The sequence below is a fragment of the Cloeon dipterum genome, chromosome 1, assembly GCF_949628265.1.
Source record: "Cloeon dipterum chromosome 1, ieCloDipt1.1, whole genome shotgun sequence".
Lineage (NCBI taxonomy): Eukaryota > Metazoa > Arthropoda > Insecta > Ephemeroptera > Baetidae > Cloeon > Cloeon dipterum.
This window is the reverse complement of record NC_088786.1, coordinates 34,628,207-34,642,958: the sequence shown is the minus strand read 5'-3', so window position 1 is coordinate 34,642,958 and position 14,752 is coordinate 34,628,207. Positions and strand designations below refer to the sequence as shown.

The following is a 14,752-nucleotide window of genomic DNA, read 5'->3' as shown; positions in this document are numbered from 1 at the left end:
CCTTCCTCAGTCCTTATTCACGAATTTAACAATGTCTTTAAATAATCGCGGGGTCAGCGCCAGCGGAAACCGACAATAAGCAGATAACAAAAAATAATCAAATACTCCGGCGGAGAGGTCGATACAATCCACGTGCATAAGCGTATAAGATACTTATTTTTTATTTCTATGTGACGATCGAGTTCAAGTTATTTTAAAATTTAGTTATCAACAATTATAAATAACTAATGTCAGAGCGAAGATTTGCCATATTAACCAAATTAAGAGCATGTGGAAATTTACTTTTCTGAGCTCCTATACAGACTCTTATTAAAAAAAACAATTAAGCCAGACTAGAAAATTCAGAAAATTATGGTATGTAATAAGAATAGTAAAAATGATCGGTTAACAGACTTAAAAATATTATAGTCTTTGAGGGGGAATTTTAATTCATTCCCTCACATGTCAATTACTCAACTTCTAATAAAAAACAACCGAGATAATTGTTGACTTATTCTTTTACATCACGTGAATTTTGGGGTACGGTACAACACAAAAACTTTTGAGTTTTTTTTAAAGAATTTTTAGTGAAAAAGAACCACCCGTTAATATTTATATCCTCTGTATTGGCTGAACTACTATCGATTTCACGATAAATCCAGCATAAATCCACAAAAATTTACTTTTAAAAGATTAAGAGAGTAAAAAGTGACACGCAGCTTTCAACATCCTAGACCTTATTGTGGCGCTCTTTTCAGCAAAAGCTTTCGGCAGCTGACGTAAAGGTACGAACAAAGCCGAACTTAGTTAAAAGGCGCGCAAAGGCAGCGAAAGTGCAGCTGTGCTCTGGCTGTGCTATCATGCTGTGTTTTTGCTTTGACATTTTTTTGTTGTGATTTCGTTTAAATTTAAAGTTTGGTGGTTTGGTGCAGGAATCGAAGGAAATCTGAAGTTTTATAGCAGTTCTCGCTTCTAAAAATTTGAGGTATTACAGCTGACGGTATGAAATCTGTTCATGGTTCTGATTTTTAAACAGAAAAATTAGAAAAAAATTCGACATCATATGTACTTTTTAATTTGTCGTTTCCTTGGTTTTCCCCGTAAAAATAACTACAGATAAATTGAAGTAAAGCGGCATTACCTATGATAGATGATTAAATTAGGTCCAAAATCTTTTTGATACTCAACATTTCTATTTATTGCACAATCTGTTGTTTATTAGGAAAACAAAACATAAATTTGCAGCCATGGACGAATACCCAGACCCAGATGAAGAGTTTGAGTTGATGTATGCCCAGGAGATGGAAGTTATGAGGGAAATGGAAGAACACATTCAAGAAGACAGTACGCTTAGCATCTTCTCTATTTTAATCAAGATGCTTCAATGTTTTCATTTTATTCAGATGATGGAGAGAGTAATCCGAAACGAGCCAAGAAAAGCTTAAGCTTTACAGCCAAGCAAAGTGAACCTGTCAACGAGAATGAGGATGCTGCAAACTTGATGAATTCCAGCTTGACAGGGACAGATGATCATTCTCAAAACAATTCGAACAAAACTACAGATGCGGAGGCGGAGTCCAGGCTGCAAATAATTAGAGAAGAAATCAACCAAAGTTCATCAAGGAAGAGGAAAGCGGAGGATTTGTTTGGAGATATTGAAGATATTGAGCAAGAAGAGTATTATGATTATGGTAACACTGATAGTTTCACAGCAAACAATTAAATTGTAAACCTTGCTTTCGCAGAGTTGGGCACCAAAAAAGAGAAAGACAAAACCGAACAATACGAAGATGACATGAAACTTATTGCTAGGATCAGGAAGGAAAGGCAAAAGGCGCTCGCTTTGGGCAATATTCTTTCCGGTAATGGAAAGAGAGAAGAGCCAATTAATGAGTAATTATTCCTAGATTTTTCGATATATTTTTTAATAATTTTTTAATTTCCTGATCAGCCTTGGAAGCAACTACATTTCTGCTCGAATTCCTCAATACCCGTTTGTCACGATGCGTAATTTCAACTCTGAAAAATTCTACTTGAGACTGAAGTCTGATGAGTTTTTCGCCAATGAGGTAGTCCTTTGCAGTGTTTAACCAACAGGTGTTTTCACAGCTTGGATTTCAGGTTTCAAACATCAGCGTTAAAAAAACCAACTTGCTCCCAACATCATTGAACAATATTTGGCAAGAAGCACAAACGCTGGTAAGCAGATAAAATATTGCTCTATGCTTGTTATAGTCTAAAGGGAAATAAAAATGTCCTGATTTAGCTGCAAAAAATGAAGCACGTTCCAAGCACACAGCAAGAGGAAGAGGAACTTCTGGAAATGATGGATGCTTCCACTGACACACCGCTCATGAGTGAAAAGCTTTGGGTTGAAAAGTATCAACCGCGCAGCTACAGAGAGCTTTTGAGTGATGAGGTTGGCATTGAACCCTGCTTTCATACGTTGGTTAATTTCTAAATACTCATACTCACGCCAGGGCACAAACAAGACTGTATTGAAGTGGCTGAAAATGTGGGACTCTGTGGTTTTCAACAAGAAAATGCCCTCAAGGGAGAACAAACCAGCGCCAAAAAATCCTGACTGGAAGTTTGGTAATTTTTTAAAATATTAATCTGAGCGAGTCTAAATTTATTTACTTTCATTTAGGTGGAAAGCGACCGTTTCAGGCGCTGGACGAGGAGTTCGATTCGCATGGCAGGCCTATGCAGAAAATCGCGTTGCTGTGCGGACCACCTGGACTTGGAAAAACAACTCTGGCCCACATTCTAGCGAAGCATGCAGGTCAGATTGAAACAAAACAACTATCAAATGAAATTTATTGAATTAAACATCAGGCTACAATACTGTGGAGGTGAATGCGAGTGACGACAGCAGCGCTGACTCATTCCGGCTGGTCCTCGAAGCTTCTACTCAAATGAAATCTGTGATTGGAGACAGTCCAAGGCCAAACTGCCTTATTCTGGATGAAATCGATGGAACCCCTGCTGTAGGCTTCATTCTTATAATTCTCTTAATAGCACAATCAATGGCTGATTCGTTTTCAGTCGACTATCGACGTATTGCTCAAGTTCATCATGGACAAGGACATCACCAAGGGCAAGAAGAAGAAAGGTGCCAAACCGCGAATTCTGCGCAGGCCAATCATCTGCATTTGCAACGATCCTTACGTGCCTGCCCTGAGGCAACTCAAACAACAGGCCCTCATCATCAACTTCCCTCCCACAGCAGCTTCTAGGTACCATTATTTGTCCACGTTTAGCGTGTTGATTGTCTCAAATAAATGAGTCATTCAGACTTGCTCAGCGACTGATGGACGTCGCCAAGCAGGAACAGCTGCAAACCGACCTGGGAACTCTGCTCCTTCTCTGTGATAAAACCGGGAATGATATTCGCTCCTGCCTCTCCTTCCTGCACTTCTTCAAAACTAGAAACAAAGTTGTACGCTTGACTGACGTGCAAAGCGCTTCTGTCGGCCAAAAAGATAGCCAGAAAGGACTGTTTGCTGTGTGGCATGAGTTGTTCCAAATCGTCAAACCGAAAAAGTGAGTTTGTCCCAGCTGCAGAGAAAGAAATCTTACAAAACTTTTTGTTTTTACAGCTCTAGTGACACTTCTCAGCGCGGAAGGTAATTAACTGCAATACCCAAAATATCATCTGAATTTAATAAAATTATCAATTTCAGAATGCATCGAATTCTGAAAATTGTTCAAAATTACGGGGAGTATGAGTTCTTGTCCCAAGGCGTATTTGAAAACTTCTTGCACATGAAAACAAGAGAAACTGGCTTGAGAAGTGTAAGTATCTTACTCTAAATAATTTCACTCCTCAACTCTTTCCTATTCCCAGATTGTGTACGGCTCGTCATGGTTCTGCCAATTCGACTTGTTCAATGCCATGATCAAGCAGCAGCAAAACTACGCACTGATGCCGTACTTGCCCTACTGCTTCACCATGTGGCACCTGCTCTACGCCAGCCTGTCCTGGCCCAAAATCAGCTTCCCGTCCAAACACATTGAGGCCAAAAACAAGACGAGCCAGACCGTGTCGACGCTGGCGTCACTCATGAAGGGCATGGAACCTGCCCTCAGGAGCGGAATCAAAGCCAACGAGCTCCTGTGCGACACTCTCCCTCTGATGCTGCACATCATCGTTCCTAATCTGAAAGCGGTGAGTGTCCACAAATTAATCAGGGGAATATAGTTGTTTTAAAGATTTCGGGATTATGCGGAAGTAATTGGTTTCGTACCTAGTTTTTGCTTACATAGATGGTTTTGGAGTTGGAGCTCAGCAACCCAGATTGTTACAAAGAGCAATAATTCTGTGATGTTTCTCCTGGATTCGAAATTTATATTGCCGTCCCTACAATTTTTTCTGACTTTTAAAAACTATAAATCTCTGGGGAGAAAGCTACGATTGGCAGAGATTAAATATGACCAATTTTTCAAGATTTATTGCACATTTATAGAAGAAATATTTGAAAAAATAATAAAAATTTTCTTTGCAGTGTCATGATTAAAACTCTTAATAAATTGTTTTATATTTTTAAAAATGATTAAATAAAGAGCATGGCCTAATTGTTTGATCAAAGTATTAAAATTAGGGTTTGGTTAGTTATCATTCCTTGAATTTTATTTTTGCAGCGCTTCTTTGTTCTTTTGGCCATTTCATACGAATTAATACAGCTTACAATTTTTTTACATGTTTGTTTTTCTTTAATCAGATCTAAATTTGCGCAATTTTTGCTATTTTTATGTTTCCACACTAATCCAAAGCTCAAAAAGTATATTTATTCATACTAAAACTCAAGTATAATATTCTCTGAGCAGGTGAACGCCCAGCTTTTAAGCGCGGATGAAAAAGTGGAGCTGCAGAGGGTCGTGAACATCTTTGCCGGTTACAACATGTCATTCATCCAGGAGAGGACCGCTAGCGGAGAAATGCTCTACAGGCTTGAACCGTGAGTTCAATAAACATATTGCAATAAACATATTATAATTTCAAATTAATTTCCTCATTAGAAATGTGCCTGAGATGGTGCAGTTTCCTGACGTGCAGCGAGCGCCAGAGATGATTTACGCGGTGAAGCAGCTGGTCGGTCACGAGGTGGATTCGGAAAAGCTGAGACGTATCAGCCTCGCCGCTGGAACTCTTGTTCAGGTGCAGGTGCAGAACACGCCGTCCAGGGAGAAAAAATCGCAAGCCAAAGCCGTCGCAGCCGTGCCCAACCATTTGCAGACGCTAAGTCCTCAGATTTTGAGAAAGGGACCGCTCAAGCCAGTAAGTTTTTATATTTTCCTCACATGCAGACTGTTTTTATATTGATTCTCTTCATAGGGACTGAAAAACTGGCTGAACATCGCAAAGTCTACACCAACGCCTTCGCAAATTGCCGAGGAAATGAGGGCACTGCCGAAGAACGAGTTGAAAGAAATTTCATTTGTGTACAAAGAAGGCTACAGCAACGCTGTGCGGAAACCAATCAAGATAGCTGATCTTTTCTAGTGGGATTTGAGATAAGTAAACGCTTTGATTGGTTTTAAATATATTTTTTATTATTAAAATAATACAACAATCATCTTAATTTACATGTCATTCTCGCTGTGAAGAAAATTGAATATATCTAATATAGAAAGATCTAAAAATTTGGCATTTTCAATCATTGCATGAGACAGTCTGGATTAAAACTAGATGAGAAATTTAGTGGATTCCTTCCAGCGGAGAGTAGGATTTGTATTGATAAAGTTCAGGGCCTCCATAGCCGTAGAGTAGTCTGCCGCGTCCATTCTCGTCGTAATAAGGGTATCTGTACTTAGGCCTAAAACAAGGGAATGCATTTAGTGAACAGGATACTGACTCGTCAATCAAATATCCGTTATTTGAATTCCGTTTAAGGTCAACTGGACGAAGCAGTAAGCGAGAATAATTAATCAACTTCATGAAGTGACTCTTGAAATTATTTTAATGTAAATTTTAATTTTATTTTAAAGCAACGCTGGGTTGCAGACTGCTCCTGAATTTGGCACAGAAATTGCGGACGTGATAGTTAGTGAAAAGTGCAAGTTTGCTAACTTTCTCTTCTCTCAATGATGTCGCACAGTCCAATAATTTCAAATAACAATGAGATGCACTAAATATTTACTCTCCTTTCCCATTTTAAGTCAGGATAATGCTGTTAAAGTATTCATTTAATTTTTTTCACAACACGTGAGTATGTGATTACATATGGGACGGGTGTGATGACCCTGGCTTGAACTCAAGTTCGTTCTAGCTGATTTTCGTTCACAGTTATTACTCCTCAAATAAACCTTGAATTCTATTAAGACGTAATATTAAAAATCCCCAAATGATATACATTGAACCGCTATCAATTAAAATTAGTAAATAGCAAACCTTACCTTTCAAAATATTGGAAATTTGGCGCGCGGGGCTGGAGAACAGCGTCTGCCAGGTCGAAGTTGAGGATCGCGAGGATGAGGCACACGGCCAGAACAGTCTGTGGAGTTTCCGAACATTTAATAACTGGAAAATTGTGGAAATGTAAATGATGGCCTACCAAAAGCAACGCGTTTGCCATGTCGCTGCAGCTACGAGAGTGTGTGCACGGCGCGCTGCTCGGCTCTCGCGGCTGGCCAGGGAAAGTGGGTTAGCTGGCTGCGCGGCGCGCGCGAGTGAAAGCGATCTGGTGGGGCCTGGGATGTGGTGTCCTCCAGGGGTCGGCGCCAAAGGATGTTCAGGAATTCCGAATACACTAATCTAATTTCACTTTGATGAATGAATTTTTGCGAATAATATGCCGCATTCTCGCGGACGGAATTCGGAAGATTGCGCTGCAAGGGAGGGGCGAGACGGTGAAAATTTATTATTTTTTATCCGGATTGAATTCTAGAGGATGGGAGAGTCTGGTCTAAGCCAATTTTCGTGCTGCTCCCTTGAGCAAGCAGCGCTCTTTCACGTAGTAGCCTTGATTTTTTGGAGGCCAGCTCCGTGTGGTCTCACAGATTTACGGTCCGGCTCTCGCGCACTTGAAGAGGCGCTCCTCTGCAGAGGTTAATTAATGGTGCAATTAACGAATAAACCTTGACATTTTTGCTACCGCTGCTTTTGTGAATGAAATTGAGTACCTTTTCTGCATGACTTTTAATAATTGATTTTTTCATTGATTAATGTCATCTGATCATCGTTGGAATCAATATTAACAATTTTTAACTTCCTTTTACTGTCTGAATCCTAGTCTTGTTATGAAATATTTAAAATTGAACCTTTATGCATAGAAAAAAAATGAATTGCAATTTTATTTCGCAAGGGCAATTTTGGTTACTACATTTTGAAATTTTTTATTTAATTTAATTCGTCCCTTTTGCATAAGGAGTATAATTTTTATTTGGTCTCCGAGGCTGAGACAAAGGAACGCATATACTTCCATGATTTCAATCGTAGGAAGCAATTATTATATTTTATTTAAAGTCTTCAGAAACATTTGCTCTATCAGATCCGCTTGAAATCTGCGGCAGCATACCATTTGTTCAGCTAAGTTGCCCAACGCACTGGCAGTCGCAATATTTGCTTTGCTTGTTATACAACAGTCGCACCTTTCACGTTAGTCAACGCAGCGTGTCCGATAAGTTTCATTTAATATCTTATAAGTGTGGCAAAACCCGCTTTGCCAATAACTGTATTCTGTTTTATTTGTGAAATGCATTGCTAACATTTCTAAAGGGCTATAGTTTCTTTAAAAATACAAACAACACGAAAATTTAAACGTTATCTTTTATTTTTATTATTCAAATAATTTAAAAAACGCAAACATACAAGACTTCTTGTCGTATTCGTTCCATTTTCACAAACTTAATTTAAAAACTCCACTTTCATCCGTTCATCCTGACTCTCCCAGTCCATTGAAGACCTGTTTGCTTCTGAATGGCACAAAAGGTGTCCGCTGGCCGTCGTCCAGTTTGGCGTAGCCGCCGTCGCCCTCGCCGAGGGCTTTGATCAGGTTCTCGCCCCTGAAGCCGAAGGTGCGCACGAACTGGTCGCGTCGAATCAGTCCTTCGTCGGGGTTGAACGGGTAGCTCTGCTTGTCGTGCACCACCGACAGGCCGGCCACGTTTTCCCTGATGAGCTGGATTCCAATCTGCACGGGCCAACTGGTTGCCGGCGATGACCACGCCATCCCACACGTTACCTGAAACATAAAGGATTATAGAGTGTCACTATGATGGCGTTTTCCCATGTTGCAACGCGCTTTACGTGTCATCATCAATATATGGATTTCTCCTTGCTTCAAGAGTTTTTCTCGCTCATTGAAATTCCCCGACTGCGCCTTCGTGTGAGGCAATCCCGGATTTATTTATCCATGAAATCTTTTGAAGCGTTTTTGAGTCCGAATATCAGGCGAAAATGGTAAAGGTCCTTGTAGTTTTTCGCTTATCATCCCAGTGCCTTTGTGAATTATGCCATTGCTCTCGCATTTCATTCCCTTGAAATGGAAACTGGGGCCTTATTTACAGCAACTTTAAACCGTACAATTAATATAATATGAAGGTGAAGCCTGTAAATTGTGCATCATCACCATGACGACTGACTGGCGTACAAAAAATTCTCGCTAAGCGTTATTTATTTTGTACATTATTATTTATCTCTTTTTCATTGTAAAAAAACTGCTCCTCCAGATATTGTGTTAACAAACTTACTCACACTAATCGACACAATTAGCTCGAGCTCAGTGACTGCGTGGTGTCGAAATTTATTGAGCTTATAACTAACCGCGCTCAGCGCAGCGGCGAAATTGCAGTGGAAAGTGGTTCTAATTGCAAAATGGCTTGATCCACAACGATTCCGCTCAGGTGCAATGAGATCTTTGCCAAACAATCGTATCCCGGCTGCATGACCATATTCTTGTTCAATGTATACGTGGGACTATATAGCTGACTCGCTCTCTTTAGCTCTTGTGTAACGCTTGAAGCAAACTTGTTTTACCGATGAAATTGCTCAGGAAGAAATTAGTTTTGTGCGCTGGAGGAAAACGGTCGTTGAATTGCTTGAGCAGTTTCAATTATACCTTTTATTTTGCTGGGATGTCTTCCGTCTCCTGGCCGTCTCAAAAGTCTAATCGAATTGCATTTAATGTTGTCAGCAGAGCATTCAAATGCTGTCAATCATATTTTTATTGACATTGATTTATGAAATTATAAGTTTAGTGATGAAGAACCACGTAATTTTTATTAAATTTAAGTAATCAAAAGAATATCAGGTTCGTTTTCATGCTCGAATTTATTCATTTTCTTTGCCCCAACATAATTCTGATTTTTATGTAAAGATAAGTAAATAACAAGACTCCATATCCTTTGTTTATTTAAAGAGTTATTAAATTAAACTCGGTGAATCCAGTCCGCTCTATTTCATGAAATATATGCGTTGCAATATTTATTGTAATATTTTTATTTTTAATCTCAAGGTTTAATCTCAACTGTCCGAGTTTAATTAAATAACTGTGAAACCAACGAGGATGAAGTATTGTTATTCATTTACCTCTTAAGAATTAAAAATGCAACCAACCTCAAGCGTTATTTTTTTTTAAATCAGATGATTTTATATTCGAGTCAAACGACAAACCACAAAGCAAGTTGCACCGCTTGGACATCTCATTTTTACCTTTTTATATTTTCCAGCATTTTATTGACGTAATAATCACAAAACATCAACCACAGAATGCGTGTAGTACGTTTAAAAAAGTCCTAATGCCGCGGTATGCAATATTTCGTTCTAGTTATTTGCATGACCGGTTATATTGGAATGTAGAAACTATCCCATAGAAAAATAGCTTGCATTTTTCTAATCATGCGTGCGTAGAATAATATCATATCTATAAATGATATATTTGGATTGGAAATTGGAATCCGTGCTCGTGGGGAACAAACAAGCCGCGTGCGCAATAATTAATAAAGCAATTATGCAAATGAATTAGCAGCAGCAGCTCTCCCTTTCTCGTTATTAGCGACCGAACACGGCCTTTTGAGTTATAAGCGTTTGGAAATGTAGGCAGCCACTCGAAAATTTACGATTTAGGCTGCACGCGGACAATGTAAATGGGCAAGTAATGCGCCCTTGAGGTTATTCAACACAATTTAAAATTAAAAATTTAATTAGTACTTAGAGGCGCGTGCTTTGGAACATTATAAAAGCCAGCGATGCAACTTTTAAGGAGAAATCCCGTTGTTATTAGTGATGTAATTAAGACAAAAGGAAAATGCAGTTGGCTGGTGGTCTGTCACGCCGCGTGTCTATTTGTTCGCGAGCCGCACTCGAGACGAGACGAGTAGAAAGCTCTCTTTGCATTCATTCGTCACGTTGACTTGCAAGATAGACATTAATGACTGAGAAATATCCTTTTTTGACCGATCAAATCATCTCCTCGGATCGTTAGCGTGTTATGACTATGATCTTTGCCCTTTTCAGGGGATCAATAAGCGGATAATTGGATGCAAATTGATCTGTCGTGGGAATTTGTTTTAAAAATAGCATCGCTTGAAATATTAAGATGAACTTGCGTCCAGCGAGGGAGAAATAATATCATAAACGCGCATTTATCTGTATTATTACTAAAAAAATGCCTGCACCTCATAATATGGTATCCAAAATTTTGAATTTATTTCTTTTTGTAAATTCTATTAATTAAACATATTGATATGTTAGATTTTATTCGTCGTTTTCAAATAATCCCCAAATGTCACAAAAAAATCATGATACTTAAAATAATCCAAAATAAAAAAATATTGCTGGTTGTAAAATTAGTAGCATTTTAATATTTATCTTATTATTTTGATAAATATATTGCTCTTAGATATATCATCAAAAAAGATGTTCCAGTTAAAAGAAAATGCTGATGAAACAATCAAGCTTTTCAAGACATGCTTCTTAAAAGCCAAAAAAATTGTAGAGCCTAGTCTAGAGTCTCTCTCCTGGGATAATTTGATGATAATCTGTCATGTCCGGAGGGACGATATGAATATACCCTATTAAAAAGAAAACTCCCTCGGGTAAGCACGTGTAATCTGCTCTTTCTCTCGTTTCGTGCAAAAATCCTATTAATTATACCAAAGAAAGTTCTTTTGGCACGAAAAATAAATAGTTTGCAGCTCACCAGTAATATTGTCCAGACGGCGAGTCCCATGTCTGCAGCGGTCTAGCTCATAGCCAGCAATGCGGCGACGGTGACGGCTGCGGCGGCGGCGGAGACCAGCTCTCAGGTGGCGGCGGCGGCGGCGGCGCGAGTCTTGTGATGAAACACGCCGCCTTGTGTGCTTACTCACTCGACGGCCCCGAAGAACGAATGGACGAACGAACGAACCGACGCACATACCGCACTCAATTACGTGAATAACACTTTCACTTTGCATAACCGTAATAAAAACACGATTATTTACAATTGGCTGCAGTATGATGATGATGATGATGCGGAGTGATCGTCTTCTTTGAGAGCATAATTTTCTGCCTGCAGCATCCTGGTCGTGACCACCAATTTTTCTGCTCAATTTGGAATTTAACTTGTGAGCTGCGATAGGACGATCAATTACCGCGCGCGCGCGGCTCGTATATCACCAGGGTATAGGTGACCTGGTCGCCGGCCGCGCAGATTTATGGTTTCGCGTGGAGTGATTTTTTTTCTCCAAAGGTGACTGAACGCCGTGAATATAAATCTTGGTTACTTTTTTATCGGCATTTTGCAACTTTGTTGAGAAAATGTTTCATTTCATGATGCAATAATTTGGCAAGGAAGATTATTGGTACCAATATTAAAATGGAACAACAATGTATGTTATAACTCTTTTGCCTCTTTTGTTTCTTCACAAAGAGAAACATACACGTCCATTGCACTATTTTATATCACCTCATAAATCACACTTCTTTCAACATACATTATAATTTTTTCTTTCAGTGAAAATATTACATTAATGGAGGTCACAGCCGCGTAATTTTAGGCGGTGGCTGGCTGGCTGAAGAGACAGTTGGCGGCTGCCGAGAAATTTAAAAAAGTGAAGTTTGATAATAAGATACTTGCATTTTTATAGAGACCAATTTCATCTTCGGCACTTTATTTCGACTTTTTAACCGTTGCGGCTGGCATGTCTGAATCAGCTTACAATTAGCCAAAGTTACAGCGGCTGCTGGCTAACCACTCGATCTAAAATTAGCCGGCTGGCTGAGACCTCTATAATGAAACACACCTTTAGTAGGTCGAGATTCATTAATAAAATTTGTCAAAGCAAATCATTTCAGTGAGCATTATTTAATTGAAAGTTTTTAATATGTGTGTGACTTTAGGAAATGGGGAAATCGCCAAATTTGTTGGAGTGCATGATTGCTTTGAAAACAAATAAAGCACAGAGCACAGAGACATTTAACGATATAACCCATTGAACCATTTTTTGTGTCCTTTTGCCATGCTAGCAGTGCAAAAATGAGTTTAAAACTTTGCTGAATTATTAAGCAATATAATGGAGAATGGAGACGAGATTATTTATTTGCGCGTGACTTAAAAGTCAACAGCTTTTTTATGCTTTTTTCTTTCTCCATCTCGGCGACTCGGCGAGGCAGTTTTCTTCCCGCGCTCCATAGACAACTCCCCACTCTTGAAAGTCTCGTGTGGGATGGAAAGAAAACACGCGGCACGCCCACTACCTACCACTGGACACAAAATCGACTGTTCTTGTGTTCTTAAACCAGAATCTTAGCGAATTAATTGAAGAAAATAATGGCGTGTAGAAGTTTGCTTACACTCAGAGGAAATCTTCAGAAATTATCCAGCTCCGTGTCTACAAAACTCTGTCGAAACTCATCGAGTGAAGCGATAAATGAGAAATATTACGAGCCGTGCGTGGTGGACAACCCTTCTCAAGGATACTTTGTTTGCTGGCACCCTAGGCAGCCCTTGAAGTATGTACACCCGCTAAAACTTCGTTGTTTGGATGATTTTTTAATAATATATTCCAATGATGCCTTTCCAGATACGAGCATACTAAACCTATCTCAGCCGAAATGGAAAATGACACCAGCGTTCTGAATAAAATGGACATGAAACTGCTACAGAAGGACATGCCCGCTGACTTGGTGATCGCCGAACTGAAGGCCCTCACGTACACAACAAAACACATTTGGTATCCCAAGAGTGAACCAAGAAGAAATAAACCAATCAGGACGAGAAAATACATGTAAAATTGCAGCTTTGTTATCCCAGTAAATAAGGAGATTAATTTTTAGTTGAAACAATTGTTTACTTAAAATTTACATTATGTATATACATTGTACAAAAATAGTTATATTAAAATGTAATTATAATTTTCGCTGAGGATTGCTCCGTGTGGTCCCATCAGGCAATGGAGCTTGGTTTGTTGGGTGTCCCCCATAATTCGAGGCTGTGGTCGCAAATGCTGAGAAAATAATTATTATTATTGATAGCAGTAAGTCTGATGTATTTTTTCCTTACTGTCATAATGGTCCCAGCCTTGCCAAACATAATTTATGCCCTTGGTGTCCTTGGTCGGTGGAGTTATGATCGACCTCTTCAAGGAATGCCATTTTTGACATTGCCTCGTCGTCACATCAGGCTTCACCCTCCAAGCATTCAAAAATTTTTGATCGCAGGAAACTCGCGGGACCGGAGGAAACTTTTTCTCGTATTTCCGCCTCTCTTCATTGTCCTGCACACAAAAAAATTTTAATTGCCCCGCCCTTGTAAGAAAATCTTCCCATACCTTTCGAATATTGTCTGTCAGGGTCAGGTTGGCCCAGACTTGGATCAAAACGCATTCGCAGTTGGGCAGACAAGGGTACTTGAAGTCCCTTCTGCAGCATTTCTTGCCACCTTCGCTGCACGTCTCGCACTTTTGCTTGTTCTTCTTCAGCCAGTCACTGACGCCAGTGGAACCTGTCTCCACGGTCGACGGGGTCTTCGGGATCCAAGATATGTTCCAACCATTTCCATCTCTACCTGCAGACTTTTCCATCAACTTCTGGGAAATGAAACGCAATAAAAGTTTCGTCAGGTAGTTGTGAAACGTGCACCTTTCCAGCCATGTAACAATAATAATTGAAATAATTTTTTAACAATTTAACAGCCAACAAAACGGAGAAAATAATGAATTCGCACTATCATATTTAAAATAGAAAATATGTTCATTGTTTAAGTTCTTTGGTCATATAATTAATTTTTCTACTGTTAGTAATGTTAGTATACACAAGAATGGAAACATTGAGCTTATTAGACTAACTAACTAAGAAAAAATTAGGATATCCTGACAAAGACAAACCTGAGGTGTCGATTTTCTCAGAAAGTAACGTGGCAATCGGGGAAAATTAAATTTTAGGTTCTTATTAAATTAATTCAATTTTATTTGGAAGTAAAGAGGTGATAATTTTATTTAAGATTTTTTAACTATACACACGCTAAAAAACTGGGACAGTGGTTAATTTTTCCAAGGTTTTCGTTTAAATTTGGGAGAAAGAAAGCTTTATAATTTTATAGCCCACAATGCGAAATATTCTTAACTGTTGGCCTGTAAAGCTCTACTATTTGTACCGTATAATCATAATTTGAATTACGATCAATTATCATGCATCTCACATCAGGAGTGTTAGCGCCAAAATTTAAAACCGGCTGCCGGCTGAATGTTATTGGTGCGTGCTTCATGCTCAGCCAATCAACTCTGTGCCTTCGTGTTCGTTCGGAGTTGATCGACACACGTGAAACTTATGTACTGAACTGTACCCATG

General features: G+C 39.2%; 4 protein-coding genes across 4 annotated transcripts; 1 reads left to right on the top strand and 3 right to left on the bottom strand.

Annotated features, from left to right (window-relative positions):
* The first annotated feature begins 864 nt into the window (after positions 1-864).
* cutlet (chromosome transmission fidelity protein 18 homolog) lies at positions 865-5,625 on the top strand. Its single transcript, XM_065476802.1, has 18 exons — positions 865-979; positions 1,202-1,323; positions 1,383-1,670; positions 1,725-1,872; positions 1,931-2,048; positions 2,101-2,178; positions 2,246-2,398; positions 2,460-2,574; positions 2,630-2,764; positions 2,818-2,969; positions 3,028-3,218; positions 3,277-3,525; positions 3,582-3,608; positions 3,666-3,777; positions 3,830-4,150; positions 4,810-4,940; positions 5,002-5,260; positions 5,318-5,625. Exons 2-18 carry the CDS (start codon positions 1,227-1,229, stop codon positions 5,483-5,485), a joined length of 2,742 nt encoding a protein of 913 aa, XP_065332874.1. The 5' UTR covers positions 865-979; positions 1,202-1,226; the 3' UTR covers positions 5,486-5,625.
* LOC135934819 (uncharacterized) lies at positions 5,509-6,701 on the bottom strand. The gene is made up of 3 exons (XM_065476809.1): positions 6,537-6,701; positions 6,379-6,476; positions 5,509-5,798 (listed from the first exon to the last, which is right to left on the bottom strand). Exons 1-3 carry the CDS (start codon positions 6,555-6,557, stop codon positions 5,681-5,683), a joined length of 237 nt encoding a protein of 78 aa, XP_065332881.1. The 5' UTR covers positions 6,558-6,701; the 3' UTR covers positions 5,509-5,680.
* Positions 6,702-7,736: 1,035 nt separating this feature from the next.
* LOC135948599 (uncharacterized) lies at positions 7,737-11,288 on the bottom strand. The gene is made up of 2 exons (XM_065497953.1): positions 11,124-11,288; positions 7,737-8,165 (listed from the first exon to the last, which is right to left on the bottom strand). The coding sequence occupies exons 1-2, from the start codon at positions 11,151-11,153 to the stop codon at positions 7,857-7,859; spliced, it is 339 nt and encodes a 112-aa protein (XP_065354025.1). The 5' UTR covers positions 11,154-11,288; the 3' UTR covers positions 7,737-7,856.
* A 2,013-nt stretch (positions 11,289-13,301) lies between these two features.
* Positions 13,302-14,699, bottom strand: LOC135934816 (uncharacterized). The gene is made up of 3 exons (XM_065476807.1): positions 13,735-14,699; positions 13,467-13,680; positions 13,302-13,410 (listed from the first exon to the last, which is right to left on the bottom strand). Exons 1-3 carry the CDS (start codon positions 13,984-13,986, stop codon positions 13,313-13,315), a joined length of 564 nt encoding a protein of 187 aa, XP_065332879.1. The 5' UTR covers positions 13,987-14,699; the 3' UTR covers positions 13,302-13,312.
* Between the last annotated feature and the right edge of the window lie 53 nt (positions 14,700-14,752).